This window comes from Podarcis muralis, chromosome 18 (assembly GCF_964188315.1).
Source record: "Podarcis muralis chromosome 18, rPodMur119.hap1.1, whole genome shotgun sequence".
NCBI lineage: Eukaryota > Metazoa > Chordata > Lepidosauria > Squamata > Lacertidae > Podarcis > Podarcis muralis.
This window is the reverse complement of record NC_135672.1, coordinates 2956927-2984648: the sequence shown is the minus strand read 5'-3', so window position 1 is coordinate 2984648 and position 27722 is coordinate 2956927. Positions and strand designations below refer to the sequence as shown.

The following is a 27722-nucleotide window of genomic DNA, read 5'->3' as shown; positions in this document are numbered from 1 at the left end:
CGAAGAGTCGGACACGACTAAACGACTAAACAACAACAACCTCAATCAGTAGAGCATAAGACTTTCAATCTCAGGGTCCTGGGTTTGAGCCCCATGTTGGGCAAAAGTCGATTCGAATAGATGGCCCTCATGGTTCCTTACAACTCTACAATTCTATGAGGAACAAAAATGAATTTACAAGGGATGGAGAAACACCTCTGTTCAGAAGAGGCATTGCCTCAATATTTCCTGCCGCATGCAAGAGACGAAGGAACACCTCTATTTTAAAAGAGCAATTCTCCAGGAGGTGGAAGAATGCCTCTGTTTAGAACATGGTTCCCCAAATTTGGGTCCCCAGCTGTTGTTGGACTACAACTCCCATCTTCCCTAGCTAGCAGGTATGGTGGGAATTGTAGTCCAAAACAGCCGGAGACCCAAATTTGGGAAAACCCTGATTTAGAAGATGCATTCTCTCCTAAGAGAGGACAGAACACTTTTTCAACCAGGCCTCTGCCTGTTTACATTGAACAGAATTAGGATCTCTTGCTTGGTCGCTATTTCGTTCCAGTTGCCGATTGCAGGGGGCTAATGGTTTCCACTGTGACCTTTTCATTTTGTGCGTGTGGCTCTGTGGAACTCCCTGCCTCTTGAGAGCAAGCAGGCACCATAGAAACCCTGCATTAATCCCTACGCTCTTTTCAGATCTCTTTGCTTAGCTAGCAACCAACATTTCTCATGTGATGATGGTCTTCATGGGACGTGGTTACCGTTTCCGTATTCCTCACCCACCCACCTCAATTTCCTGCATCACCCAGAAACACGGGCACATTTTCTTTCGTGTATTTCATTGTGTTTATCAATCACTTCCCATTAAAGCACCCCAAAGTGATAAACACTTTTTTTATTAAGAAAAACAGTAATGAAAGCATCAATAAGTGTGTCTCAAGGCGCTCAGTGGAGACGACCTTGACGTGATCGTACCAGCTCTGGGCTGGCGATTTGTCTTTCTGAGCATTGCTCCACTGTTCAACAACGCATGTGCGCATGAGGGAAGGCGTCCTGAACCAACCGTGCGTACTCTCACGCCTCGTGCTGGAATCATGCTTTATTTTTATTTATTTTTAGGGGGACGGCTGTAGCTTGGCGTTCTGACTCACTATTAGGCAGCTCCATTTGCTCCAGTTTGAAAATCAGAATGGTGAGGTCCGGAACCTTGACTTGGTGTGTGAAAGAAGGGTTGTGAGTCGCTGGCACAGAGCGCATGCCAGTCTTGTAGAACGTCCCAGAGCAACATGGGACTTGAGTGGGGTGAGGAGATGATGCCCAGTGCCAGAGCGCTTGCTTGGCATGTAGAACGTTCAACCCCAGTGGCATCTTCAGGTAGGGCTGGGAGATTTCCCTAATTCTGAAACCCTGGAGGGCTGTTGCATACCCTCCAAAATTTCTCCGGTGAAAATAGGGACGTCCTATTCCATCATAACAACAACAACTTCAACAACTTTCTTATTTATATTGCGTCCAGCCGGCTGAGTTGGCCCAGCTTCCAACATATATAAAAGTACAATAAAACATTAAACATTAAAAAACTTCCCTATCCAGGGCTGTCGTCAGATGTCTTCTAAAGCTTGTATAGTGACTTATCTCCTTTGCTCAGGGGTTGCATAACTCCAGACCCACCAACATTTCTCCTATGAAAATAGGGACATCCCGTGGGAAAGTAGGACGTTCCAGGATCAAATCAGAAACCAGGATGGCTTCTGTAAGTCTTGGACTTTTCTGGGGAAATAGGGACACTTGTAGGATCTTCGTAGATCAGTGGTTCTCGAAGGCTGTGGCAGGATGACTCTTGCAGTCCCTTCCAACTCGACAATTCTATGATTCTCTGTTCCTATATAACTGTATTTTTTTATACTTTCTGAATGCCCCATGATTATATGATAAATTAGTGGTGTTCTTGGTTATTAATCAAGTACTGCTATGAGCTGTTGTAGTAGTAGTAGTAGTAGTAGTAGTAGTAGTAATAATAATAATAATAAATTATTTATACCCTGCCCACTCTGAGCAGCTTCCAGCAAAAGATTAAAAATACATTAAAACATCAGTCATTAAAAACTTCCCCTTCAGATGTATTCTAAATGCCAGATAGTTGCTTATTTCTTTAAGGGCGTTCCACAGTGTTTTTCGTCTGTTTGTTTTTGTTTTCCAATGCTGCAATTTTTTATTTTCAAAGTGTCACCCGGAGAAGAAAAGTTTGAGAACTGCTGGTGTGGATAATACTGAGCTAGATGAGGAAGATTCATAGAATCCTAGAGCTGGAAGAGACCACAGGGGTCATCTAGTCCAACCCCCTTGCAATGCAGGGATAATTTGCCCTATGTGGGCCTTGAACCCGCGACCCTGAGTCTCTTGCTCTACCGACTGAGGAGAGGGCTACCTGTGGCTGCTAGACAGGAAGGCTATGCCCTGCACCCCCCATGGAGGCAGCGATGCCTCTGGACTCCAGTTGCTGTAAATGGCAGGAAGGGAGAGAGTTGGTCTTGTGTTCGAATCTCGCTTGCAGCCACTGTGAGAACAGGACGCTGGACTAGATGGGCTAGATCCAGAAGGGATCTTCAGACGTAAAGAGCCACCTGGTCCAGCAATCTTTTGCCCACATTCGTGATTCTGCAAGGCACCCCTCCTTTCCCAATGAGAGGAAGGGGATTTCAAACATCCCACCCTCCTAAAAGTCCACCTCTCTTTTCCATCTCTGGCACAGGTGAGCTTAAACTCTGCTGACCTCTAGTGGCCGCCTGCCTCTTTGCTCTGCTTCCAGCTGGGGGGGGGGTCACCTATATATTATTATTATTATTATTATTATTATTATTATTATTATTAGCCACTCATCTGACTGGGTTGTCCCAGCCACCAAAGAAGAATGGCAGCTGAAATTGATAGAACATGTAGAATTGGCAAGTTTGACGTGCAAAATTAGAGATAAGAAAGAGACCGGTTTTTAAAGGTGACAGGAAAATGTTTGCAGAATACTTAAAAACTCAGTGTAAAATATGTTAAAATGCAAGTAGAGTTTGAGGGAGAACAGCAGCGGGGGTGAACTTTCAATTTTTCAGTTGTGGTAAGGGCAAGGTCTATAGCAGGCATAGGCCAACTCGGCCCTCCAGATGTTTTGGGACTACAATTCCCATCATCCCTGACCACTGGTCCTGTTAGCTAGGGATGAAGGGAGTTGTAGTCCCAAAACATCTGGAGGGCAGAGTTGGCCTATGCCTGGTCTATAGTAACTATAACATGCAGCATAAATTGAAATTCTGGGGAACCCTGGAGGGTGGGACGGGAAGCCGCAGGTGGAATGATTGATTGCTAAACTTGAAATGATGTTGAATTGTTGAATTGTGTGTGTGTGTGTGTGTAATAAAAACCTATGAGATAGCTGTAGAATAGACAGCCTCATATAACCAACATGCTTAAGTCTAATTAATGCATGATGGAGTTAGTATTTATTCATTTATTAGATTTTTATACCACCCTTATCATCAGGGCGGAATAAAATACAGGATAAAAACAAGTAAATAATTGAAGCAAAACAGCAACCCCCCCTCTTCCTGTAGACACATTAAAAAGGCTGTAGAATATTAATCAGCCTGTAGAATATTAATCAGGTTGTACAATTTTAATCACAATTTTAATTTTTTTTAGTGTTCCATGCTGGGTTGCCAGAACAGAACTGAACAGGCTTAGGATCCAGTCTAAGTCCCCCCTCTCTGGTCCAGGGTGAACAAATTATGCCTGTATATATTTGACTGTCCCGGGATTGGGGGTTTACAGCTGGCCAAAGAGGAATCAGCCAGCTGAGCTGGAGATCCACTGAATCCTAAGCTAGATCCCTGCAGATCTTGCCATAGAATCGCCCCTTAAGTGGGAGGTGGGATTTTGGGTTCGTTTTTTATTATGCATTTTGCTTTTTTTATCTTGTAATTTTCTGTTGCAAACCACCCCAAGATCTATGGACGAAAGACGGTATACAAATTTTATGCATAGTAAATAATAATAATAAAACCAAATTCCTTACTGGTGCCGTGAGACAAATACCACCCTCTCCTGTGTTGTTGCCAGCTGCGATCACAGCAGCAGACTTTTATTTTTTTTAATTTTAAATAAACAATTCAACAACATTTCAAATTTAGCAATCAGTCATTCCACCTGTGACTTCCCCTCCCTCCCTCCATGGTTCCCTCAAAAATTCAATTTATGCTTCAATGTCATAGTAACTCTAGACCTTCACCTAATTTCACTGTACAAACAAAAAGTTCACACCCACCGCTGTTCTCACTCAAATCCTATTTGCATTCTAACATTTTTACACGGAGCTTTTAAGTATTCTGCAAATATTTTCCAACCTTCTTTAAAACCGGTCTCTTTCTGATCTCTAATTTTGCACGTCAAAACTTGCCAGTTCTACATATTCCGGCTGCCATTCTTCTTTGGCAGGTACCACTTCCTTGTGTTTTGGGCTGTGGCATTTTGTTGCTGTGGCTGTGTAAAGAAATCAACAAATAACTCTCTTCCCTGCGGGCCCCCCTTGTTTCATTCATAGATATATATATATATTGACATATCATTTTCAACAGTAATTAAACATACTTTTACACCTTATTCAATATTTTTGACTTCCATCAATCCTGTCTGAAAATTTTCCAGTCTAATCTCTTAGTATGCATTTCTTATCTTCCCTATTACAGTGGTACCTCGGTTTACAGATGCTTCAGGTTACATACGCTTCAGGTTACAGCCTCCACTAACCCAGAAATAATACCTCGGGTTAAGAACTTTGCTTCAGGATGAGAACAGAAATCGCATGGTGGCGGCGGGAGACCCCATTAGCTAAAGTGGTGCTTCAGGTTAAGAAGAGTTTCAGGTTAAGAACGGACCTCCGGAACGAATTAAGTACTTAACCCGAGGTGCCACTGTACATTTCAAACTCCTAACCAATATCTCTATCTTTTTCTACTTGGTAACACTTTGTATATTTCTCCTTACAAAACTTCTTGTAGTCCTACTAGCGTAATTTGTTGATTACAGTTGCTCTTCAAATAATTCAACCCCCCCCCTTGTTTCTCATCCTTTCCGGATCAGAACCCCTTCCACCTTCACATGGACCGGAGCAACGACTTCGAGACGCTCCTGGAACTGCTGGCTAACATATTCCGCTCCAACAAATGGCGCGAGGTCACCTTGGTGCTGTGCCAGGCCTGGGACGTCCCTGCCTTTGTGGACCTGTGGAGCAGCTACGCCGAGCTGGAGAGGACGGCCGTGGTGGACCTGAGCTTCCTCGAGGAGAAAGAGGCTGCCCGCCTCCTGCGGCGCCACTTGGAGGAGTACCGAGAACTTCCCGGTCCCGCTCTGCTCTTTGGCTGCAATGCCCACCACTCCCAGCTGGTCTTCCGGACGGCCAGGGACCTCGGGGTGCTGCAGGAGTTCCACTGGGTGCTGGGGCAGCCCCAGAATGTGGATGAGCTTCGGACGGAAGGGCTGCCCCTGGGGCTCTTAGCCTACGGGGAGGTGGGCAGGCCGTCCCTGGAGCAGTTTGTCCACGACGCGGTGGAGCTGGTGTCGAGGGCCATCTCCAGGGCCGTTTACGTCCGCCCGGACCTCGCCCTCATCCAGAACATGGTGAACTGCAACGACAAGCACACCGTCGCCTCCGAGTCCTCAGGGCGCTACCTCTCCCAGTGAGTAAGCCGGGGGTCCCGGAAATTTGTGGTGGCTAGGGGGAGGACAAAAAAGCATTTTAGAAGACCTGTGGCCAGTGCGGGTTCCCGTTCTCAGCAGACTGAGAAGGGGCACTCATCCAGAGGTGCAACAGGCAGGTGACTGAGCTTCACCTCTGCATGGATTGGGCGATGCCTGACATAAAGGCAAGCCCAAAACAGGGACCTGTCAAGAGATGTGACAGGCTAAGAATGGGGATTCTTCCAGAGATGCAACAGGCAGCCTCTCCTGTGGGCAGGTGGTTCCATTTCTTTTTTGCAGGGACTGGGTGATCTGGTCTGGCAAGCCCTGACTCATACAGAGTTGCAACGGGCAGCTGCCTGTGAGGACTGGCAGCTGTGCTGTATCCCTGCAGTGGGAGAGAATGACTGATCCAATTATGCCCAGAATAGAGATGGCATCATGGAGGCTGAGTGGTAGGAGGCAGGCCCAGATCCTCAGGCTCCTTTGGGAACCTGGGTGCTCCTCATCAGGAGGGGCTTGCACTCACTGCCTGTTAACCCCTGAGACAGTTTTAAGGCTCTGCTACTTCCACAAGTTGGGACGCGGGTGGCACTGTGGGTAAATCCTCAGCGCCTAGGGCTTGCCGATCGTATGGTCGGCGGTTCGAACCCCCGCGGCGGGGTGAGCTCCCGTCTACAGTCCCAGCTCCTGCCCACCTAGCAGTTCGAAAGCACCCCTAAAAGTGCAAGTAGATAAATAGGCACCGCTTTATAGCGGGAAGGTAAATGGCGTTTCCGTGCGTTGCGCTGGTGCTGGCTCGCCAGAGCAGCGATGTCACACTGGCCACGTGACCCGGAAGTGTCTGCGGACAGCGCTGGCTCCCGGCCTCTTGAGCGAGATGAGCGCACAACCCTAGAGTCTGTCAAGACTGGTCCGTACGGGCAGGGGTACCTTTACCTTTACCTTCACTTCCACAAGTTAACATCCAACTATTGCAGCACGACCAACCTAGAATGTCATGCTCCTGCTCCCCTTTCTTGTGGCAGGTAGTTCCACAAGTTTACATATACAACCAGTGCAGCGTATCTTACCAGGAACCCAGCCTCCTGCTTTCCTCTCTCTCTCTCCCTCCCTCCCTCTTTCTCTCGGTTCCAGGTTTTTAGCCAACACGTCCTTCCGCGGCCAGACGGGGGAGGTCTTCGTGCACAACACGTCCCGCGTCCACACAGATCGCCACTACAAAGTCTGGAGCCTCCTGAGGGACTCTGTGGGGCAGCCCACCTGGGTGACGGTGGGGACCTGGAAAGGGGGCGAGATGGAGGTGGAGGAGGGGACGTGGCCCCAGCACCTGCAGCGCAGGAACCAGGCAGAGGGGTTCTGCCGCATGAAACTGCGCGTGGTGACCTTGGTAGAGCACCCTTTCGTCTTCACCAGGGAGGTGTGTACGAACCAGAAAGCGCCTGCATTTATTCAAAAGCTTTTTTTTAAAAGAAGGAATCTTCTTTGCGTCGGGTAAGAGGTGTGGGTTAATGTGCATAAGAGCCAGTCATTGTGCAACATTCCTCACAGCCTCTTGGACCTTATGCACAACGGCTGGGAAATGTACCAAAAGAAAAAAAGCAGTCAAGATGCACATGCTCCCCAAGGCCTGCTGGTAATTGTCTACATTGACCAGGAAATGTGCAAAATCCCCTCTCCGTGGACAGGTTATGTGCACATTCTCTAGGAAGGCTGGTCAATGTGCAGAATGACTGGCTGTTAACGCACATTAACCGCCCACAGAGGAGGATGTCCATCCAAGTCAGACTCAGAGGAGCTCCACTTTCTTAAATTGGTCATGCCCATTGATTTCAGCGGACCTACTCTGAGTATGAGACAACCCACGAGGACGAGGAGACAGAGCCATCATTTTATTTTATTTTTAATTCAAAAATTTTAAAATACATTTTATTAATATTTTCCACACAGCAGCAACAACATGAAAAATATCGAAAAATAAAAATACACAAACCACAAAAACCAGCATACAAAAAACCAACAAATCCATATCTTACAAGTTAATAATATAAACACTAAAAAGGAAAACAAACATTGACTTCCACCAATCCCACAACACCTCCTTTACCTCTCATTGTGTCTTCCTGTTTTCCTGATCATCTCTATCCTAGCATCCAGATATAAATCCCTCTTTCTTATCCTTTCACTTCACAAGGTTATTCCAGACTCAGCCAGATTTCTGTCCTCGAACCTTGGCTTTTAAGGTATTCACTTAGGCACTCCCATTCCTTTTTCACTTCACTTTTTGGTTTTTGTCTTATTATATCTGTCAATTTGGCTAATTCTAAGTATTCTGAAGAAGACAGGAGTGCCTGGCGTGCTCTGGTCCATGGAGTCACAAAAAGTCGGACACGACTAAAAGACTAAACAACAACAACAACAAAAATATTCTGAAAGCTTACATAACCATTCTCCCCATCATTTTAAGCCAAGCTTCCTTGCTGAGCTAGGGCAGGGGTTTTCAACCGTGTTCTGTGGCACCCTGGGGTGCAGTGGGCATCACTGTCCTCTATTCCTCTTCCCCTCCCTCCCTGCTCTGATGCCCTCTTGCATCTCTGCCTCCCCAAGGCTTGCACAGCTGTTTGTTGCAGCAGCCCTGGCTACAAGCTCTGCGGGCGAATGGTGCCTCTGGGGCTGGCCAGTGAGCAGGGGGAGTCAGTGGCAGAAGTGGAAGCAGGAGAGGAGGGAGGCCAGGAGGCAGAGATGGTGAAGAGTCACAGGGGTCTCCTCCTGCTGCTGCAACAAGATCCCCTCCTGCTTGTCTCCCAGGACCAGGAGGGGCATGAAAAGTGCAGAGAGGAGGTTGGCTGCACACAGATGCAGTCTCTAATTGCTTGGGAGAAACCCTGGAGAGAAGGGGATTTAAATGGCTATGGGTGGCTTTCAGTCTTGGCAACTGATCCATGGGGGTGAACTGCTGTGCTCAGCAGGCCTGACACTCCGGCAAGTCTGTGCAGATTGTGTTTTTGCTGGTAAAGAGTTAACTCCAACTTGCACAGTGTGATTTATTGCTGGCTGGCTCCTGACATCTAGGAGAGAGAGAGAGAGAGAGAGAGAGAGAGAGAGAGAGAGAGAGAGAGAGAGAGAGACTAATCTGTGGTTTATGCAGGTGGATGAAGAAGGCAACTGTCCTGCTGGCCAGCTGTGTCTGGACCCCCGAACCAATGACTCAGCCGTGCTGGACACCCTCTTTGAGGAGCTCAACTCCGAGAACGGCTCGGTCCCCGCCGAGTTCCGGAAATGCTGCTACGGCTACTGCATTGACCTCCTGGAGAAGTTGGCCGAGGACCTCCCCTTTGACTTTGACCTCTACATCGTGGGGGACGGGAAGTACGGGGCCTGGAAGAACGGCCGCTGGACAGGGCTGGTGGGGGACCTCCTGAGCGGGACGGCCCACATGGCAGTGACGTCCTTCAGCATCAACTCGGCCCGCAGCCAAGTGATCGACTTCACCAGCCCCTTCTTCTCCACCAGCCTGGGCATTCTGGTGAGGATCCGGGACACGGCCTCTCCCATTGGGGCCTTCATGTGGCCGCTGCATTGGACGATGTGGGTGGGCATCTTCGTGGCTCTCCACGTGACTGCCCTGTTCCTCACCCTCTACGAGTGGAAGAGCCCCTACGGGATGACCCCCCACGGGCGCAACCGCATGAAGATCTTCTCCTACTCCTCGGCGCTCAACCTCTGCTACGCCATCCTCTTTGGGCGAACTGTCTCCAGCAAGACCCCCAAGTGCTGGACCGGGCGCTTCCTGATGAACCTCTGGGCCATCTTCTGCCTCTTGGTCCTTTCCAGCTACACCGCCAACCTGGCTGCCGTGATGGTGGGAGAGAAGACCTTTGAGGAGCTGTCTGGGATTCACGACCCCAAGGTCAGTGCAGGGTTTGGTAACCTCTCAGTGCCGCCATTTGCTGGCCTTGCATGGCACTGCTTGCTGCAGAGCGCCACCTAGTGGCCCTTGCACGGCACAGCATCACCTGCACAGCTCCACCTAGTGGCCCTTGCACGGCACTGCCTGCTGCACAGCTCCACCTAGTGGCCCTTGCATGGCACAGCATCACCTGCACAGCTCCACCTAGTGGCCCTTGCACGGCACTGCCTGCTGCACAGCTCCACCTAGTGGCCCTTGCACGGCACAGCATCACCTGCACAGCTCCACCTAGTGGCCCTTGCACGGCACAGCATCACCTGCACAGCTCCACCTAGTGGCCCTTGCACGGCACAGCATCACCTGCACAGCTCCACCTAGTGGCCCTTGCACGGCACTGCCTGCTGCACAGCTCCACCTAGTGGCCCTTGCACGGCACAGCATCACCTGCACAGCTCCACCTAGTGGCCCTTGCATGGCACAGCATCACCTGCACAGCTCCACCTAGTGGCCCTTGCACGGCACAGCATCACCTGCACAGCTCCACCTAGTGGCCCTTGCACGGCACTGCCTGCTGCACAGCTCCACCTAGTGGCCCTTGCACGGCACAGCATCACCTGCACAGCTCCACCTAGTGGCCCTTGCATGGCACAGCATCACCTGCACAGCTCCACCTAGTGGCCCTTGCATGGCACAGCATCACCTGCACAGCTCCACCTAGTGGCCCTTGCACGGCACAGCATCACCTGCACAGCTCCACCTAGTGGCCCTTGCACGGCACAGCATCACCTGCACAGCTCCACCTAGTGGCCCTTGCACGGCACAGCATCACCTGCACAGCTCCACCTAGTGGCCCTTGCACGGCACTGCCTGCTGCACAGCTCCACCTAGTGGCCCTTGCACGGCACAGCATCACCTGCACAGCTCCACCTAGTGGCCCTTGCATGGCACAGCATCACCTGCACAGCTCCACCTAGTGGCCCTTGCATGGCACAGCATCACCTGCACAGCTCCACCTAGGGGTCTTGGCACGGCACTGCCTGCTCCACAGCTCCACCTAGTGGCCCTTGCATGGCACTGCCTGCTGCACAGTGCCACCTAGTGGCCCTTGCGCAGCACTGCCCTCTGCACAGCTCATGGCACAGCATCACCTGCACAGCGCCACCTACTGGCCCTTGCACGGCTCTGCCTGTTGCACAGCTCCACCTAGTGGCCCTTGCCATTTATACAACTAATGCCGTAGTCCGGCTGTTGTTGCTCCCAGACCACAGTCTCAGAGTTGGGAGGGACCCCAAGGGTCATCTAGCCCAACCCCATGCAATGCAGGAATCTCAAATTAAGATTTAAAGTTTGCTTGCTTCTATTAAAAAAAAAAACCCACCATATGGTCCCTGTTTTGCTTTTTGGCAGCTGCACCATCCGTCACAAGGATTCCGATTTGGGACTGTCTGGGAGAGCAGCGCGGAGGAGTATATCAAGAAGAGTTTCCCAGACATGCACGAATACATGCGGCGGCTGAGTGTCCCCACGACCCCCGCAGGCATCAAAATGCTCAAGTGAGTTGGGGGTGGAGTGGGTGGGAAAACTCAGTTGAATTTGCATTTGAAGGGAGACCGACCAAATCAACACTCCCCCCCCCCCCCCGAAGAAATATGCAAGCCGAAACAAACCCATCTTTTGAAATTGTGCTCCCAGCACAGCCAGGAGAGGTACTGTTGGAAAGGTAAGGTAGATACATGAGCATAACCCCTTCTGTAACCAAGTACATAAATAGAAATACTTAACTAAAAGCAGAAATTGTAGAAGGGTTTTGACAGATTTTTCTGAGCACTTGGGGTCAAAAGAAAGTAATTTGAAACAACAATCTGCTAGACAAAGCCAGATAAAGAATAATGAGTTGGGTGTCCCTTCCCCAATGACATATGGTAAATCCTGGCTACACCCATGGATAGATAGATAGATAGTTGGGGTGTATGGGGTAATAATGGGATAGATAGATGATAGATAGATAGATAGATAGATAGATAGATAGATAGATAGATAGATAGGGGAGGGGTAATAATAATAATAATAAAGGGACGCGGGTGGCGCTGTGGGTTAAACCATAGAGCCTAGGGCTTGCCAATCAGAAGGTCGGCGGTTCGAATCCCCGCGACAGGGTGAGCTCCTGTTGCTCAGTCCCTGCTCCTGCCAACCTAGCAGTTTGGAAGCACATCAAAGTGCAAGTAGATAAATATGTACAGCTCCGGCGGGAAGGTAAACGGCATTTCCGTGCGCTGCTCTGGTTCGCCAGAAGCGGCTTAGTCATGCTGGCCACATGACCCGGAAGCTGTACGCTGGCTCCCTTGGACAATAAAGCGAGATGAGTGCCACAACCCCAGAGTCGGTCACAACTGGACCTAATGGTCAGGGGTCCTTTACCTTTTAAAAGTAATGATAATAATAATAATTGGATGAGACCAAGTGTGGTTCCAGGAGTCAAGAAGGCAGGTTCCTTCGCTGTGTTCTTTTCCGCGCCCGTTTAAAAAGGGGTTTCTGTACATGCTGTGGAGGGAAGTGAGGGGCAGACGGGGCTTGTCCACCTGGGAAGGGAGCCCATCTAGAAGAAGGAAAACTCTCAATCCTAAACCTCCACTGCCTTGTGGGATATCTTTAGAAGAACAGGCTTAGCAGTAAATTCTACACAAATGCAGAGTGGAGTCCCTAAGGCGGTTGAATGGTGCCTTGCACGCCTCCTTCCAGCAACTCCTGCAGCCAGTAGGTAACCAACCAAACCCCTGTGTTGCAAAAAGAACGTCAGCAATGTCTAGGCAACACGATGACCATGTACATACGCAATGGACGATCTTTATAAAATTCCTTCAAAGCATAACAAGTACAAAATGAAATCTTTAGTCTCAAAGTCTCTGAAAATCTTTAAATGAATCGAGGTACCAGACTGTGTACGATGAAAGACAAGCTGTGAAGCTTTGTGTATTCAGCAAATATGATGTCCAACACTGAACAGTGATTCCGGATACTGTTTCGTAGAATTCTTCGTCAGCGTGGTGGGAGGATATAGAATTGCTTCATAAACCCATCTTATTTCGAATGAATGTATGTAAATGAAAATATCAAATGCTGTGGAACAGTGCTCATGTAATAATGTAGTCACTGCTCACGTCTTCCTTGTTTTCCTTCGAACCCCATCAGCAAGGCCAAGAGGGGGTCTTGCTGCCTGGGCAGCCCAGGACCCCCAGACACATTGCCCAGGTTTGCACCCCAGGCAGGTCACTGGCAGTTTGACTTCACACCTGGAGGCACAGTCCATTGTCTCTCAAGACTGATGGAGGCCAACAATACTATTTCTGTACCTGCACTTTGCAACACCTTAGGCCTGAGCTATGCAACAACTTAGGTTTAGCAAAGGCCATGGCTTGCTGACCTGCCAAAGTTCTGCAGCAAAGGAACGGCTGCTTTGCTGAAGCAACAGGGGCCTTGATTCGGCTCAGCGCCGTTTGCCATCATTTGTTCAGTGCTTAGCTCAGTTCTCTAAGGAGCTGGAAACATAGACTTGTAAAGTCGGAAGGGACCCCAAGGGTCATCTAGTTCAACCCCCTGAAATGGAGGTCAGTTGATCTGCAGCAGAACTGGGTTATATGGCTCAAGGGCAATTCAGACTGGGCAATTCATACCTCTCATAATTTATGGTGTCTGCTTGCAAAACCTTCAGCGCTTCAGGCTTAGCTCTGTCTATCTGTTTTAATTAACTCGGGGTTTTGGGTCTCTCCTCATCAGGACCAACCCTCCAAAGCTGAACGCCTTCATCATGGACAAGTCTCTGCTCGATTACGAGGTGTCCATCGACTCCGACTGCAAGCTCCTCACCGTCGGGAAACCCTTTGCGATCGAAGGTTTGGGGGGAAACGTCAAAGGACTTTCTTTCATGGCTCCCCGAGCCCTGCTCATTTAGCGAGGAAGCGTAGCGGAAGGGTTTTGAGATGGAGAGAGGGGGGGGCGGGAGGGGGGCGATTGCAGTCCCAATCTCGCCGTAATGAAACTGGGTCACCTCAATCAATCTTTTAAGTGGGGCTGTTAAATATTAAAGTGCGGGAGATGAGAGATGCCTCTCCGGGGGTCAACTGTTTTCCTTTGGGGGGGAGGCGGGAAGATGCAGTGGCACACTTGGCTCCTTTGGAGACTGCAGACTTCACAGTCTCAAACCCCCCACAAGCTGTCCTTTAGGGGAAAGGTCCCCCCCCCCTTGAAGGCCATGTGCTCTTCTGAGTGACCTATCGGGAATGTGGCATTAAGTTTGAAAAAAAGGTTCATAAGAACATTAGGAGAGCCTGCAGGATCAGACCAATGGTCTGTCTACTCCAGCGTTATGGGAAACAGAGAAGCAAGACTGTGGAGACGCGTAGAATCATAGAATGGTAGAGTTGGGAGGTGCCACCAAGGGTCATCTAGTCCAACCCCCTGCAATACAGGAATCACAGCTACAGCATCCCCAACAGGTGGGCACCCAACCTCTGCTTAAAAGCCTCCAGTGAAAGGGATCTCCTCAAACTCTCCCACTCCGTGGTGCTGTGAGTTGAACTGAATCTTAATAGGTTCCAGAGTAAAGGTAAAGGACCCCTGACCATTAGGTCCATTCGTGGCCGACTCTGGGGTTGCAGCGCTCATCTCGCTTTACTGGCCAAGGGAGCCGGCGTACAGCTTCCGGGTCATGTGGCCAGCATGACTAAGCCACTTCTGGCGAACCAGAGCAGCGCACGGAAACGCCGTTTACTTTCCTGCCGGAGTGGTACCTATTTATCTACTTGCACTTTGACGTGCTTTCGAACTGCTAGGTTGGCAGGAGCAGGGACTGAGCAGCAGGAGCTCACCCCGTCGCAGGGATTCGAACCGCCAACCTTCTGATCGGCAAGCCCTAGGCTCTGTGGTTTAACCCACAGCACCACCCGCTTCCCTAGGTTCTAAAGTAAAGGTAAAGGTAAAGGTACCCCTGCCCGTACGGGCCAGTCGTGTCCGACTCTAGGGTTGAGCGCTCATCTCGCTCAAGAGGCCAGGAGCCGGCGCTGTCCGAAGACACTTCCAGGTCACGTGGCCAGCATGACTAAGCTGCAACTGGCGAGCCAGCACCAGCGCAGCACACAGAAATGCCGTTTTCCTTCCCGCTGGAGCGGTACCTCTTTATCTACTTGCACTTTGACGTGCTTTCGAACTGCTAGGTGGGCAGGAGCTGGGACCGAAGGACGGGAGCTCACCCCGCCGCGGGGATTCGAACTGCTGACCATGCGATCAGCAAGCCCTAGGCTCAGTGGTTTAACCCACAGCGCCACCCGCTTCCCTAGGTTCTAGAGTAGCCCCCATTAAATCAGTGGACTGGAGTGAGTCACCAACTTTTCATTTCAATAGGTTGCCTCTGAGTGGGACTCCCTACGTCTGCGAATTTCAAGGAGTCTTCTCTGAGTAGAACTCACAATCAGGGTTTTTGTGTGTGTGTGTTTGGGTGGAGTGTTTGTGTCTCGCACCTCCTTGTCCCTAGCATTTGGGGGTTCTACTGAGCCGTTCCCTGCAACTGAAGCTCCCTGCTCCTGCATGAAAATCTATTTCATTTTTTGTTTCTTACTTCCTCTCCACTTCTTCCCACGCTGGAATATTCTGTTTCCCCATCCCTCTGCCCCAGGAGCAGCCAGGGGTCTGCAGGGGGCGGCTTTGCAAACTTTGCTGCAAATCCTCTTTGGGTTTATGGGGTGCGGAGGTGGTGGTGGGGAGCACCCGATACCCCCTAACGCTTTCGCTCCTTCTTGACATCCCTAATTATTTCCAGGCTGCCCTCGCTGGAGCATCATCTGAAATGCTTTTTGATCTCTCCGTTTCTCATTAGCTCTTCAGCAAACTGGGGAGCCGAGCGGAATACAAATGAACCCATTATTTCTCTCTCTCTTTCGCCCCCCCCCCACCACACTTCTTCCCACTCCCCAATAATTGATCCAGTCTCATCTGCCAGATTTATATTTTGGGGGGGGGGTTTGCTGGGGGTGGGTGGGTAGGAGATTCTTTATTTCATTTTATAACGTACCGTATTTTTCGCTCTATAAGACACACCAGACCACAAGACGCACCTAGTTTTTGGAGGAGGAAAACAAGAAAAAATATATTCTGAATCTCAGAAGCCAGAACAGCAAGAGGGATCTCTGCGCAGCGAAACCCCGATCCCTCTTGCTGTTCTGGCTTCTGGGATAGCTGCGCAGCCTGCATTCGCTCCATAAGACGCACACACATTTCCCCTTACTTTTTAGGAGGGAAAAGGTGAGTCTTATAGAGAAAAAATACGGTATATCAAACAGAGAGAACAGGTGAAAATTGAAAGATGAAAACGATAGAATGAGTCCAGTCGCAGAGGGGTTCAAATAACAAAATCTAAGCTGAGAATATAAGTTTTATTAGATTATCTATTTGAAAGGCTCGTGATGTGGGCTGCAGTGAAAATGATGCTTTATATGGCGTAAAGGAGTGCCAAATTGCATTAAAAGCGCCAGGAGGTCCCAGTCCTTGTCAAAATCTCAAATCATGCATAATTTTCTCCCTATTCCAGAGTGAGTGGTACCAAGTGGCCAGTGTAAGAATTGAGAGGTGTTTTCCATTGAGTGGCTGTCAACGACTGTCAAGAGGAGACTGATTGTTTTGACAATATATCGCCAAAAATATTCTGTGACTTTTAATTTTGAACAGCAAACAATAGCTTCTTTAGTAATGTTTAGTGTTTCTGCCAAGATTAAACTCCAGAAATCTTTTACCAGTTTGTACATTCCACCCTAAATGAGAGTTGACTGCCAGGGGGTATCCTTGACCCCAAGGTGAAGTGATTGACAGGTCAGAGAATCTCCCCCCCCCCCAAGAAAGCAAAGCTGCAATTCTCCTTCTTCCCCAACTGTAGACTGTTTATAACATTAGTGTCTCATATTGAATATGAATGATCTGTAGAAAGAACTCTTATGAACTGAAAGCAGAGGCTCTGTATGTCCTTTTGCAACCCAAGGAAAACTTTTAATAAAAACAATTAAAACAAAAACGAGAATGGGTTTGGGGAAAAATTGTTCTTATTAAAGATTTCCTTGGGTTACCTAAGTACATACAGTGTCTCCGCTTTCAGTTCATAGAGTTCTTTCCACGGATCAGTTACATTAAGGTGCAAATTTGCATCAGCAACAATAGGAAGGTTGAATAGATTTGTCTTGTCGGTCCATATCGACTTATTTATCCATCCGCCCACCCACTAGGATATGCCAGTGCCGTAACGCCATTTATATCCATCTGTGGTCAGACTACACTTGTAGAATCATAGAATGGTAGAGTTGGAAGGGGACCCCCAGGGTCATCTAGTCCAACCCCCTGCAATAATAAATAATAATAATAATAATATTTATTCCCCGCCCTTCCCGGTTCAGAAAAACAGGCTCAGGGCGGCTAACAACAAGTTTAAAACACTTAATTGATACAACAAAAAACAGCATAAAATACAGTATAAAACGTGAATAACAATAAATTCAGAATTCAAAAATCAGTTTAGGGGCAAAATCCATCCAATAAACATTAGATGATCACCAGGGCTAGCTGGCTAAATTAGTCCTATTTGGGCCAGCGAGGAGACCAGGGGAGAATTAGCTGTGGGATCCCAGAGCGGGTGATCTTCATGAAAAGGGGAGAGGGAGGGAAGGAAGGGGAATAAAAGATCAGGCTAAGTTCAAATTGAAGGCCAGGCGGAATAGCTCTGTCTTACAGGCCCGACGGAAGGAGGTTAAATCCTGCAGGGCCCTGGTCTCCTGGGACAGAGCATTCCACCAGGTCGGAGCCATCACTGAAAAGGCCCTGGCCCTGGTGGAGGATAGTCTGACTTCCTTAGGGCCCGGGACCTCTGAGCAATGCTTGTTCATGGACCTTAAGGTCCTCTGCGGGGCAGACCAGGAGAGGCGGTCCCGTAAATACGAGGGCCCTAAGCCACAAAGGGCTTTAAAGGTCAAAAGCAGCACCTTGAACCTGACCCTGTACTCCACCGGGAGCCAGTGCAGCTTGAAAAGCACTGGGTGAATATGCTCCCATGGCAAAGACCCCATGAGGAGCCTCGCTGCAGCATTCTGCACCCGCTGGAGTTTCTGGGTCAGCTTCAAGGGCAGCCCCGCGTAGAGCAAATTACAGTAGTCAAGCCTGGAGGTGACCGTCGCATGGATCACTGTGGCCAGGTCGGGGCGGGAAAGGTAAGGGACCAACTGCTTGATGCGACGAAGGAATCCTGCCCACAACTGTTGCTGGTGGGGCTCTAACCTCCAACCTCCTGGTTAACAGCCAAATGCTTAGGTTCCTGCATTCAGTTTTGGTCCCCTCGCCTCAAAAATGGGGATAGAATAAGTTCAGAAAAGGCCACCCGAATGATCAGATGGAACGGATCAAATGTGGGGAGAGGCTGCAGCATTTGGAGTTTTCCAGTTCAGGGAAAAGACGAGTGAGAGATGTCATGAGGGAAGTTTGTAAAATGAGGCGTGGCATGAAGAAAGTGTGGGGGGGGGAGTTTTTAATGTTTGACATTTTATTAAGTTTTTATATGTGCCGGAAGCCATCCAGAGTGGCTGGGGAAACTCAGCCAGATGGGCGGGATATAAAATTATTATTATTATTATTATTATTATTATTCCTTCCTCTCCTGAAACACTACAGCTTGCATAAAGCTGAAGGTTGGGGTTTTCAGGACAGATGAAAGAAAGGACTTTTTTCACGCAGTTAAACTATATTTTTTTTATTTATTAACGTTCTTATGTTACATCAGTAAAGAATATCATATTACAATACAATGCTTATTATCATATAATTTTCAACATGTATACAAAATTTATATACAATGTTTATATACCTAAAGATAACAAAAGAAGGGGGGGGGGAAACAAGGACAAAAAACTATTCCAAAGTCATATCTCTACCAACGCTTTGGACTTCCTGTCTATCCCGTTGTATATTCCTTTTTTACAATTGAATGTACTCTTATTACTGCATATTTCTTTACGTTTTGTCCAATACATTCCTATATCAATATGCACCCTTGGTCTTATTTCTCAACTGCGTCTCTCTTCAACGTCAATCGAATGCTAGCATAGATGGCGAACCTTTGCTGTGTTTTTGAACATATATCTTATATCTATCCCACTTTTCCATAAATTTTTGTTTTGAGTTGCCTCTCAGGCTGTTTGTCAACTGCGCCATTTCAGCAAATTCTTGTAGTTTGTTTTGCCAATCCGCTATTGTCGGGGCTTCTTCTTCCTTCCACTCCTTTGCCACCAAAGTCCGAGCTGCAGCCGTTGCGCATTGAAAATATTTTAATGGAAGCTCCATGTCCAGAGGCAGTCAATCTGGATCCTTAGGTTCTCAGGGGGACTTGGCCACAGTGAGGATGCTGGACCACAGAGGCCACTGGTCTGATCTAGCAGCCAGGCTCTCCTTGTTTTATTTTCTAATATCTGACTGATGGGACGCGGGTGGCGCTATGGGATGCTATGGGTGGCGCTGTGGGTTAAACCACAGAGCCTAGGACTTGTCGATCAGAAGGTCGGTGGTTTGAATCCCCATGACGGGGTGAGCTCCCATTGCTCGGTCCCTGCTCCCGCCAACCTAGCAGTTCAAAAGCACATCAAGTGCAAGTAGATAAAGAGGTACCGCTCCGGTGGGAAGGTAAACGGCGTTTCCGTGCGCTGCTCTGGTTTGCCAGAAGCAGTTTAGTCTTGCTGGCCACATGACCCGGAAACTGTACGCCGGCTCCCTCGGCCAGTAAAGCGAGATGAGCGCCGCAACCCCAGAGTCGGCCACGACTGGACCTAATGGTCAGGGGTCCCTTTACCCCTTTACCTTTTTTATCTGACTGATATTAGAACCAGAAGGCACTCTGCGCATGCTCGAAACCGAGATTGGTGTTCCTCCAGCAACACCCTTTATTTATTTCTTCTTCTTTTTTTGCATTGACCCACCACAATGTCTGTGTTTGTGCCACCTTCCAGGCTATGGGATCGGCCTTCCCCAGAACTCGCCCCTGACCTCCAACATCTCGGAGTTCATCAGCCGCTACAAATCGTCCGGCTTCATGGACCTCCTCCACGACAAGTGGTACAAGATGATCCCATGTGGAAAGCGGGTCTTTGCTGTCACCGAGGTACGGGGGGGGGGGCTGGGGAAAGGGGGGGGGGTTGCAGAGCACACAATTAAAGGACAATTGTGCATTGTTGCAAAAGTTGGGTGCCAGCCCCCACTCTCTGCAAGACTCCAGGGGTTTCCAGACACTCGCCCAGGGTCTGTGGTCCATTGGGTCTCCAGCTGTTTTTGGACTACAATTCCCATCATCCACAATCATGGGTCCTGCTAGCTAGGGATGATGGGAGTTGTAGTCCAAAAAAAGAGCTGGAGACTCAACTTTGGGAAACCCTGGGTTAGAGTATCAGACTAGGACCTGGGTTCACAGAAGCCTTCCTACTAGGTATTTTAGGCCAAGATATACCGAAAGAAAAGAGGATTCTATTTATGTATGCCACTACAGCTGCGAGAATGCTGATTGCACAAATTTGGAAGACTGGAGAAATACCAACTAAAGAACAATGGCAAGAGAAGTTGATGAACTATGCAGAACTGGCAAAAATGGCAGACAGATTAAGAGAAAAAGACAACAGTGAAAAAGAATGGGAACCATTTCCATTATACTTGGAGAAACAAAGAAAGTCTATAGACTTGACGGCAGAATTTAAATAAACATTCACATTGTTAGTGTTAGAAAATGTGTAGAAGATAGAGAAATAATATGGTGTACTCATTTTTATGTTTTTAGGTTTGATGTTATTGTATAAATATGTTATTAGTAACTTTTTCTTTTAGGAGGCAGCAAAGTGGGCGAATGGAGAACCAAACCAGAAGCGGAAGATGGGGAAAGCCTAGGAGGGGAGGGAGGAAGGAATGCATAGCAAATGTTATGAAAATGAGATGTGTGTAAGGAATGAAAAAGAAAAATGAATAATTTTTTTTCCTAAAGGACCTGAGTTCAAATCCCCGCTTGGCAGTGAAGCTCGCAAGGGGTGGCCTTTTGGGGCCAGTCACCGCCATCGGCCTTGCCAGCCTCGCAGGGTTGTTAGGGGGATTAAATGATGAAGGGGGAGAGCCGTCTGGAGGAAAAGCTGGGGCATAAATAGATAATGATAATAGATACAGTGAGGGGGGGAAAGTATTTGATCCCCTGCTAAATTTGCCCGTTTGCCCTCTGATGAAGAAATGACCAGTCCGTAATTTTAATGGTAGGTTTATTGTAGCTGCGACAGACAGAATAACAACAGGGAAACCCCCCAGAAACCCAGAAGACAAAAGTCAAAGATTGATGTGCATTATAATGAGTGAAATAAGTATTTGATCCCTTTGCAAAAGATGACTTGGTGGCAAAACCCTTGTTGGCAATTACAGAGGTCAGAGGTTTCTTGTCAGTGGCCACCAGGTTTGCACACATCTCAGGAGGTATTTTGTCCCACTCCTCTTTGCAGATCCTCTCCAAGTCAGGAAGATTTCGAGGCTGATGTGTAGCTACTCGCACCTTCAGCTCCCTCCACAGATTTTCGATGGGATTAAGGTCTGGAGACTGGCTAGGCCACTCCAGAATATTAATGTGCTTCTTCTTGAGCCACTCCTTTGTTGCCTTGACCTTTGTGTGTTTTGGGCCATTGTCATGTTGGAATACCCATCCTCGACCCATTTTCAATGCCCTGGCTGAGGGAAGGAGGTGCTCACCCAAGATTTGACAATACACGATCTCGTCCATCGTCCCTTCGTTGCAGTGAAGGTGTCCTATCCCCTTAGCAGAAAAACACCCCCAAAGCATAATATGTCCCCCTCCATGTTTGATGGTGGGGATGGTGTTCTTGGGGTCGTGGGCAGCATTCCCACTCCTCCAAACACTGCGAGTGCCCGCTGTATGTGCGGGCTCTGAGCTGTGCTCATTCTGTCTCTCTCTCCTTGCCCAGACCCTGCAGATGGGCATCTACCACTTTTCGGGTCTCTTTGTCCTGCTTTGCATTGGTCTCTGTGGCTCCTTGCTGACTTCCCTCGGAGAGCACATCTTCTACCGCCTCATCTTGCCTCGCATCAAACGGAAGAAGAAATTCAACTACTGGCTTCACACCAGCCAGGTAAGAGATCGCCTCCCAAACTTGCCAAAGCGCACGTTGACCGTGCAGGACGGCGATCCACAGGTGGCGGCCTCCTCTTCTGTTCCCCTCTCTTAAGCATGGGATGGAGGGCGGCTGGTTCATCCACCCACCGCATTCCTCCCAGGTGTGTCTTCAAAGAAGATAATTCCTGCCCGCCAGAGACCAGCCAGCTCTTTGTGTCTCAAAAGAACCGGTTCCCAAGCTTGCGTTGTTGATAGGATTTGCAGCTTAAATTCAAATAAGGGAAAGCTAATTCGCAGGGGCGGCGTTGCAAGGTATTTCTGGTTTCAACCAGTGGGTTGGGGTAGATGACCTCCTGGGATCCCATCCAACTCTATGGTTCTGTTGCATGCTGATTGGACCACTTTCCTGCAAAGCATTTAACTGTGAAAACCTGAGGATTCCCAAGGAAATCATGTTTCTGAGTATCAGTGGGAGCTGCATGCACCTCACATGCTCAGAGACACTGTGGGTTTTTTGGCAATTTAGATGTTATCTAGCCAATCTGAGGCCTCACCATTACTTTCTTAATTTTTTTTCAATATATGCCAGAAAATCCACCGGGCGCTGAACATGGGTTTGGAGGAGCAGAGGAACAAAAAGCTGAATTTGGAGAAAAGGTAAATAAGGAAACATTCCGCACTCGGACTCGCTGCTTGCTCTGAACTCTGTTGCTTTATCTCAGGATAAATTTTGCAGCCGGAAAGAATTTGGCTTCCATCGTCCAGATTTAATCAGCTGCTAAGGAGGAGTTTATGCCATTGGGCTTTTCTTCCTATATACATAAAATTGTAAGGCTGTTGTCATGCTATCTGATGCAGGACTTTCTCAGGGGGCACTAAGAAAGATGGAAGTGTAGTGATGGAGGAAGGGGGAGGCTGTTGTTGTAGGACAGGGATGTCCAACAGGTCCATGATCTACTGATAGATCCCTGCGAGGTTTTGGTAGATCGTGGTAGATTGCTGGCTCCCTTTCCTTAGCGGTGGTAGAATAAATTCCAGCCCCCTTGGCCCGTCCTCCATTGTAGCACAATCTGCCGAAGGGGGAGTTTTTAATTCTGTGAGTAGATCGCAGTCTCTTGGGAGTTGGCCACCCCTGTTGTAGGAGAGGCAGCCACTCCACATCAGGATTTGACCAGGTGCCCAGTATAAACTAGCACATGCAAATCCCATGCAAATTAGCATATGCAAATTAGTACAGACAAACGTTATGCAACACAGCGCAGGGAAACGTTATGCAGCTTAGCATTGGCAAATGTCATGCAAACGTCCCCCAAATTAGCAAGGGCAAATATACAAACCAGCACAAGCAAATGTAAATTGGCATAGGCAAATCTTATGCAAATTTCCTTTGGGAGCCTGTGCACCAAGCTCTTTAACCACCCAGAAGTGCCCCCACCATTGGACATGAAGCTCACTGGGAGACCTAGGGGGCCAATTACTGCTTCTCAGCCTTCCCTACCTCACAGGCTTGTTGTGCTTTTCCCTCTCTCTTTTTGTCCAAACTTTGATCTAAATACAATAATGAGAAAGGGGTTGGGAGAGAGAAAGAAAGAGGGGGGGGGGGAGAAAGAAAGAAAGAAAGAAAGAAAGAAAGAAAGAAAGAAAGAAAGAAAGAAAGAAAGAAAGAGGTTAAAAGAGAGAGAAATAAAATTCAGAAAGGAAAGGACTTCCGATGCTTCATCTATTCGCTACAAATATAAACAATATTCACTCAACAAAGCTATTTTCTATAAGCAAACATGATCTTCAATCCTTGAATCCTAATGTCATTATTTCTTTTTCACGCAAAATCTTTCCAATCTTTAACAAATGTTAACAATGACTTTTCTCTGATTAAACATGTCCATTTGCCATCTCAGCTCAGTCCATAAGTTTTAATAGCCATTCTTCCATCGTTGGTCATGATTTGTCCTTCCACCACATTAGCGCATGTAAAAGTCTCACGGCCATGAACATACATTGGTACCTCGGGTTACAGACGCTTCAGGTTACAGACTCCGCTAACCCTGAAATACTACCTCGGGTTAAGAACTTTGCTTCAGGATGAGGAACAGAAATTGCACGGCAGCAGTGAGAGGCCCCAGTAGCTAAAGTGGTGCTTCAGGTTAAGAACAGTTTCAGGTTAAGAACGGACCTCTGGAACGAATTAAGTTCTTAACCCGAGGTACCACTGTATCTGACTTTTAGAAGACATCTGTATTGGGAAGTTTTTCAATGTTTGACATTTTATTTTGTTTTTATATATGCCAGGGTAATAATAATAATAATAATAATAATAATAATAATAATAATAATAATAATAATAATAATAATTTATTTATACCCCGCCCATCTGGCTGGGTTTCTCCAGCCACTCTGGGCAGCTTTCAATATAATATTAAAATACAATAATCTATTAAAAATTAATTACAGTGGTGCCTCGCAAGACGAAATTAATTCGTTCCGCAAATCTCTTCGTCTTGTGGTTTTTTCGTCTTGCGATGCACGGTTTCCCATAGGAATGCATTGAAAATCAATTAATGCGTTCCTAGGGAAACCGCCTTCAGACCAGGTCCGGGGACAGACTGTCCCCGGACCTCTTCTGAAGGCTGGGGGGGGGACAAGGGCTTTTCTTCCCACCCCCAGCATTTTAAAAAACCCTGGGACAGCGGAGGACTTCTCCGCTGTCCGGGCGATCTTAAAATGCTGGCGGGCGGCATTTTAAAATCGCCCCGGGACAGCGGAGGACTTCTCCGCTGTCCGGGGCGATTTAAAAGCCCCTGGGAAGGCAGGCAGGGGGGACAAAGACTTTCGCCCCCCGCCCGCCTTCAGAAGGTGTTCCCGCCCCCCCCCCGCCCGGCTTCGCAGCAGCGCTACGAAGCCCGGCGGCTGGGGCAGGTGTTCCCGCCCCCCCACCCCGCTTCGGAGCAGCGTTCCGAAGCGGGGTGGCTGGGGCAGGTGTTCCCGCCCCCCGCCCGGCTTCGCAGCAGCGCTACGAAGCCCGGCGGCTGGGGCAGGTGTTCCCGCCCCCCCCACCCCGCTTCGGAGCACCGGGAGAAGCGATCTCCCCGCAGCCCCTTGCTTCAAAAGAGGTCCGGGGGCAGCGGGAAGCGCTTCCCGCTGTCCCCGGACCTGGGGCTGCAGGGAGAAGATCGCTTCTCCCCGCCGCCCCTTGCTTCAAAAGAGAAGACCCGCTGTCCCCGGGGCAAGCTTCGTTTTGCGAAGCAAGCCCATAGGGAAATTCGTCTTGCGAGGCAACTCGAAAACGAAAAAACCTTTCGTTTTGCGAGTTTTTCGTCTTGCGAGGCGTTCGTCTTGCGGGGTACCACTGTATTATTATTCCAACTCTACAGTTCTATGCTTCTATTATATGTTCCCACTGTGCCATCCGTATACAGGGTTGTTGTGTTGAGGAGGATCTGCCTTGAGCTCCTGGGAGGAAAAAGTGGGGCATGAATGAATAAAGAAAGCCAATTCTCCCTCTTTTCTCCTCTCCGCCTTCCCCCAAAGGTGCAACATCCAAAAGAGCCAAGAGGAACCAGAGGTCCCCCTGCCGCCGCCGCCGCCCTCCAACCAGCCAGGCTGGAACAACCTCCGCCGGGCAGCCGTGAAGAAGGAGGACAAGCGCGTCCACTTCAACATCGAGAACGCCCCGGAGGAGGCTTCGGATGAGGAGCGAGAGGCCCCCGTCTGGCACTGCATGAACGGCCAGGATCCGCAGCAGGGCAGCAAGGAGGACAAAGAGAAGGAGCTGAAGGAGCTGGAGAGCAAGATCGAGGACATGCGGGAGCAGCTGCGGGCTGCCCTGGTGCGCAAGAGCGAGCTGATGGTGGCGCTGGGGCCACCACCCAAGGCGCCCCGCCTGCCCCCCGCCCTCAAGGCCTTGATCAAGGAGAGCAACGAGGACAGGTGATGCCCAGGGGCGGGGGCCACCTCTCGCCGGCTGGCAGTGCAGGGCGGCTCCAGCCAGTTGTGGAGACGGACAGCATGCTCAAGCTCTGGAACACTTTCGGAAAGGCTGCACGAGGACTTCTGCGCTTGAGCGCTGCTGGGATACAGCTTGGGGTGGCCAGCCGTGGGGGCAAGGAAAAGGTTTGCTCTTGACTCTGCTACGTTTCCCGGAGCCGTTTTGCAAGAGGGGGCTGCGGCAGGTGGCGTGCTGAGCCTGCACTTCGCATGCAGACGTTTCCAGGATCAACTCGCGGCAATGCCAGTTTTTGTTTTTTTGAAGATCTCAAGTAGCAAGCGAGTCCCAGGAGAGAGCCGTTATATATATATAAGGCTGCTTTGTTCATACGTTCAGGCCCCGACACACTAGATCTCACTGCCCAGTGACGTAGCGTGGGGGGTGCAGGGGGGGCCGGCCGCATCGGGCGCAACATCCAGGGGGGGGTGCGCTCGCACTCGCAGCTCTCTGCCCCTACCTGTCTCACTCTCTCTCTCTCACTGCCTTGCCCCGGGTGCTGACAACCCACGCTACGCCACTGTCACCGCCGCAAGCTGGTTCTCGGTAGGTTCGCCAAGCAGCGGCTGGGCGCATAGGAGCAGGCCTGCAAGACTTCAAGCAATCAGTTGGCGCACTCTCCGGCCACCAGGTGCCATCCCAGTGAAACGTATCTTGGAATGGCAGAACAATCAGGGAAGGGGAGATGCAGTCAGTCAGCGACAAAAGGCAGGAAAAAAGGAAGGCAGGCTGAGGTCCAATCCTTTCCAGCAACACCAGGGCTTGGGAGGGCTGCTGTCTTTGAGCCCCTCCATGTAGGACTCCGACTCCCAGCATTCCCAGGGCCAGTGGTCAAGGAGGAGGATGGGAGTTGGAGTCCTGCAACACCAGGAAAGCGGTGGGTGTCCTCAGCGGTGGCAAACGAGAGATGGGCAAATGTCTCTGTTCAGAAGAGGCATTCTTTCCTGGGAGCAGGGAAGGCCTCTTCAGAGGTCAGGGCTGCTGACCAAGAGGCGGGAGTGATGGGCACCTATCTGGATGGTTCGAAACAGGACCAGACAAATTCGCGGAAGAGGGGAGAGGGATTGAGGGCTACTAGTGAGGCTGGGCAGTATCTGGTTTCCAACATTGTGATAGATATCGCCAGCTAAACATTGCGATACATAGATATGTCACGATGTCTGAAATAAGGATGGAGCTATGTAGAGGCACAACCACATTGTGATTTTTGCATAGCACACAAACACATCATGATATCACGAGATGGACTTCAAACCGGTTTTGGATGATATATTGATATCTCACCCAGCCGTAGCTACGAGCCAGGACAGCTGTGCTCTCTGCGTCCACGGTCAGAGCAGCCACGCTTCTGAATCCCAGTTGCTGGAGACCTTGGGGCGGTGTGTGTCAGGGGGAGAGATGCTGCTGCTTGCATTTTGGGGGCATCTGGTGAGGACAGGGGGCTAGACTAGATGCCTCTCTTTGTCCCCAACCAGCTGCAAAACGCATCTCAGGTTCTTTTGAGCTGGGAGTTCAGCAGTTTTTAGGAGGGCCACAAGACTCCCCCACGATCCCTGGGGTGGACGCCCCATGGTCTGTTAATGGCAGATTAAGATGTTCACATTTCGGAGGCTTTCGGTCTATTTCTGATAGGGCCTTTCCTTCGCTTTTCCGCAGGCAGTTTTATTTTAATGCATTTATTCCTTACGATGACCTGTTGGGTTTCCTGCACAGCTCAGAGCCCTTTGGCCTAATCAGGCTGCAACCTGGCAATTATTATTATTAATAATAATTAATAGATTGCATTGTTTGGGCTCAGATTGCTAGCATTTCTCACCTCCTGTTCGAACGCAGGTGTTGGGCTAGGCTGCCAAAGAGGTTCTTAAGCAATGATTGACAAGATCGAGAGCCAGTGGGAGCAACCCGGACTCTTCATGCACCCTCCCCTAGCCCCTCCCTTGAGTGGCCCTTAA

At 49.3% G+C, this 27722-nt stretch overlaps 1 protein-coding gene across 1 annotated transcript in view; it reads left to right on the top strand.

Moving 5' to 3' along the window:
• Positions 1-26955, top strand: part of GRIN3B (glutamate ionotropic receptor NMDA type subunit 3B) — a 37380-nt gene extending 10425 nt beyond the window's left edge. The window contains exons 2-10 of the mRNA XM_077921937.1: positions 5113-5708; positions 6847-7129; positions 8858-9619; positions 11027-11172; positions 13394-13509; positions 19645-19796; positions 21640-21804; positions 22378-22445; positions 25317-26955. Of these exons, the coding sequence (XP_077778063.1) occupies positions 5113-5708; positions 6847-7129; positions 8858-9619; positions 11027-11172; positions 13394-13509; positions 19645-19796; positions 21640-21804; positions 22378-22445; positions 25317-25719 (2691 nt within the window). The 3' untranslated portion in view covers positions 25720-26955. The remainder of the gene's footprint in view (positions 1-5112; positions 5709-6846; positions 7130-8857; positions 9620-11026; positions 11173-13393; positions 13510-19644; positions 19797-21639; positions 21805-22377; positions 22446-25316) is intronic.
• Positions 26956-27722: the final 767 nt, after the last annotated feature.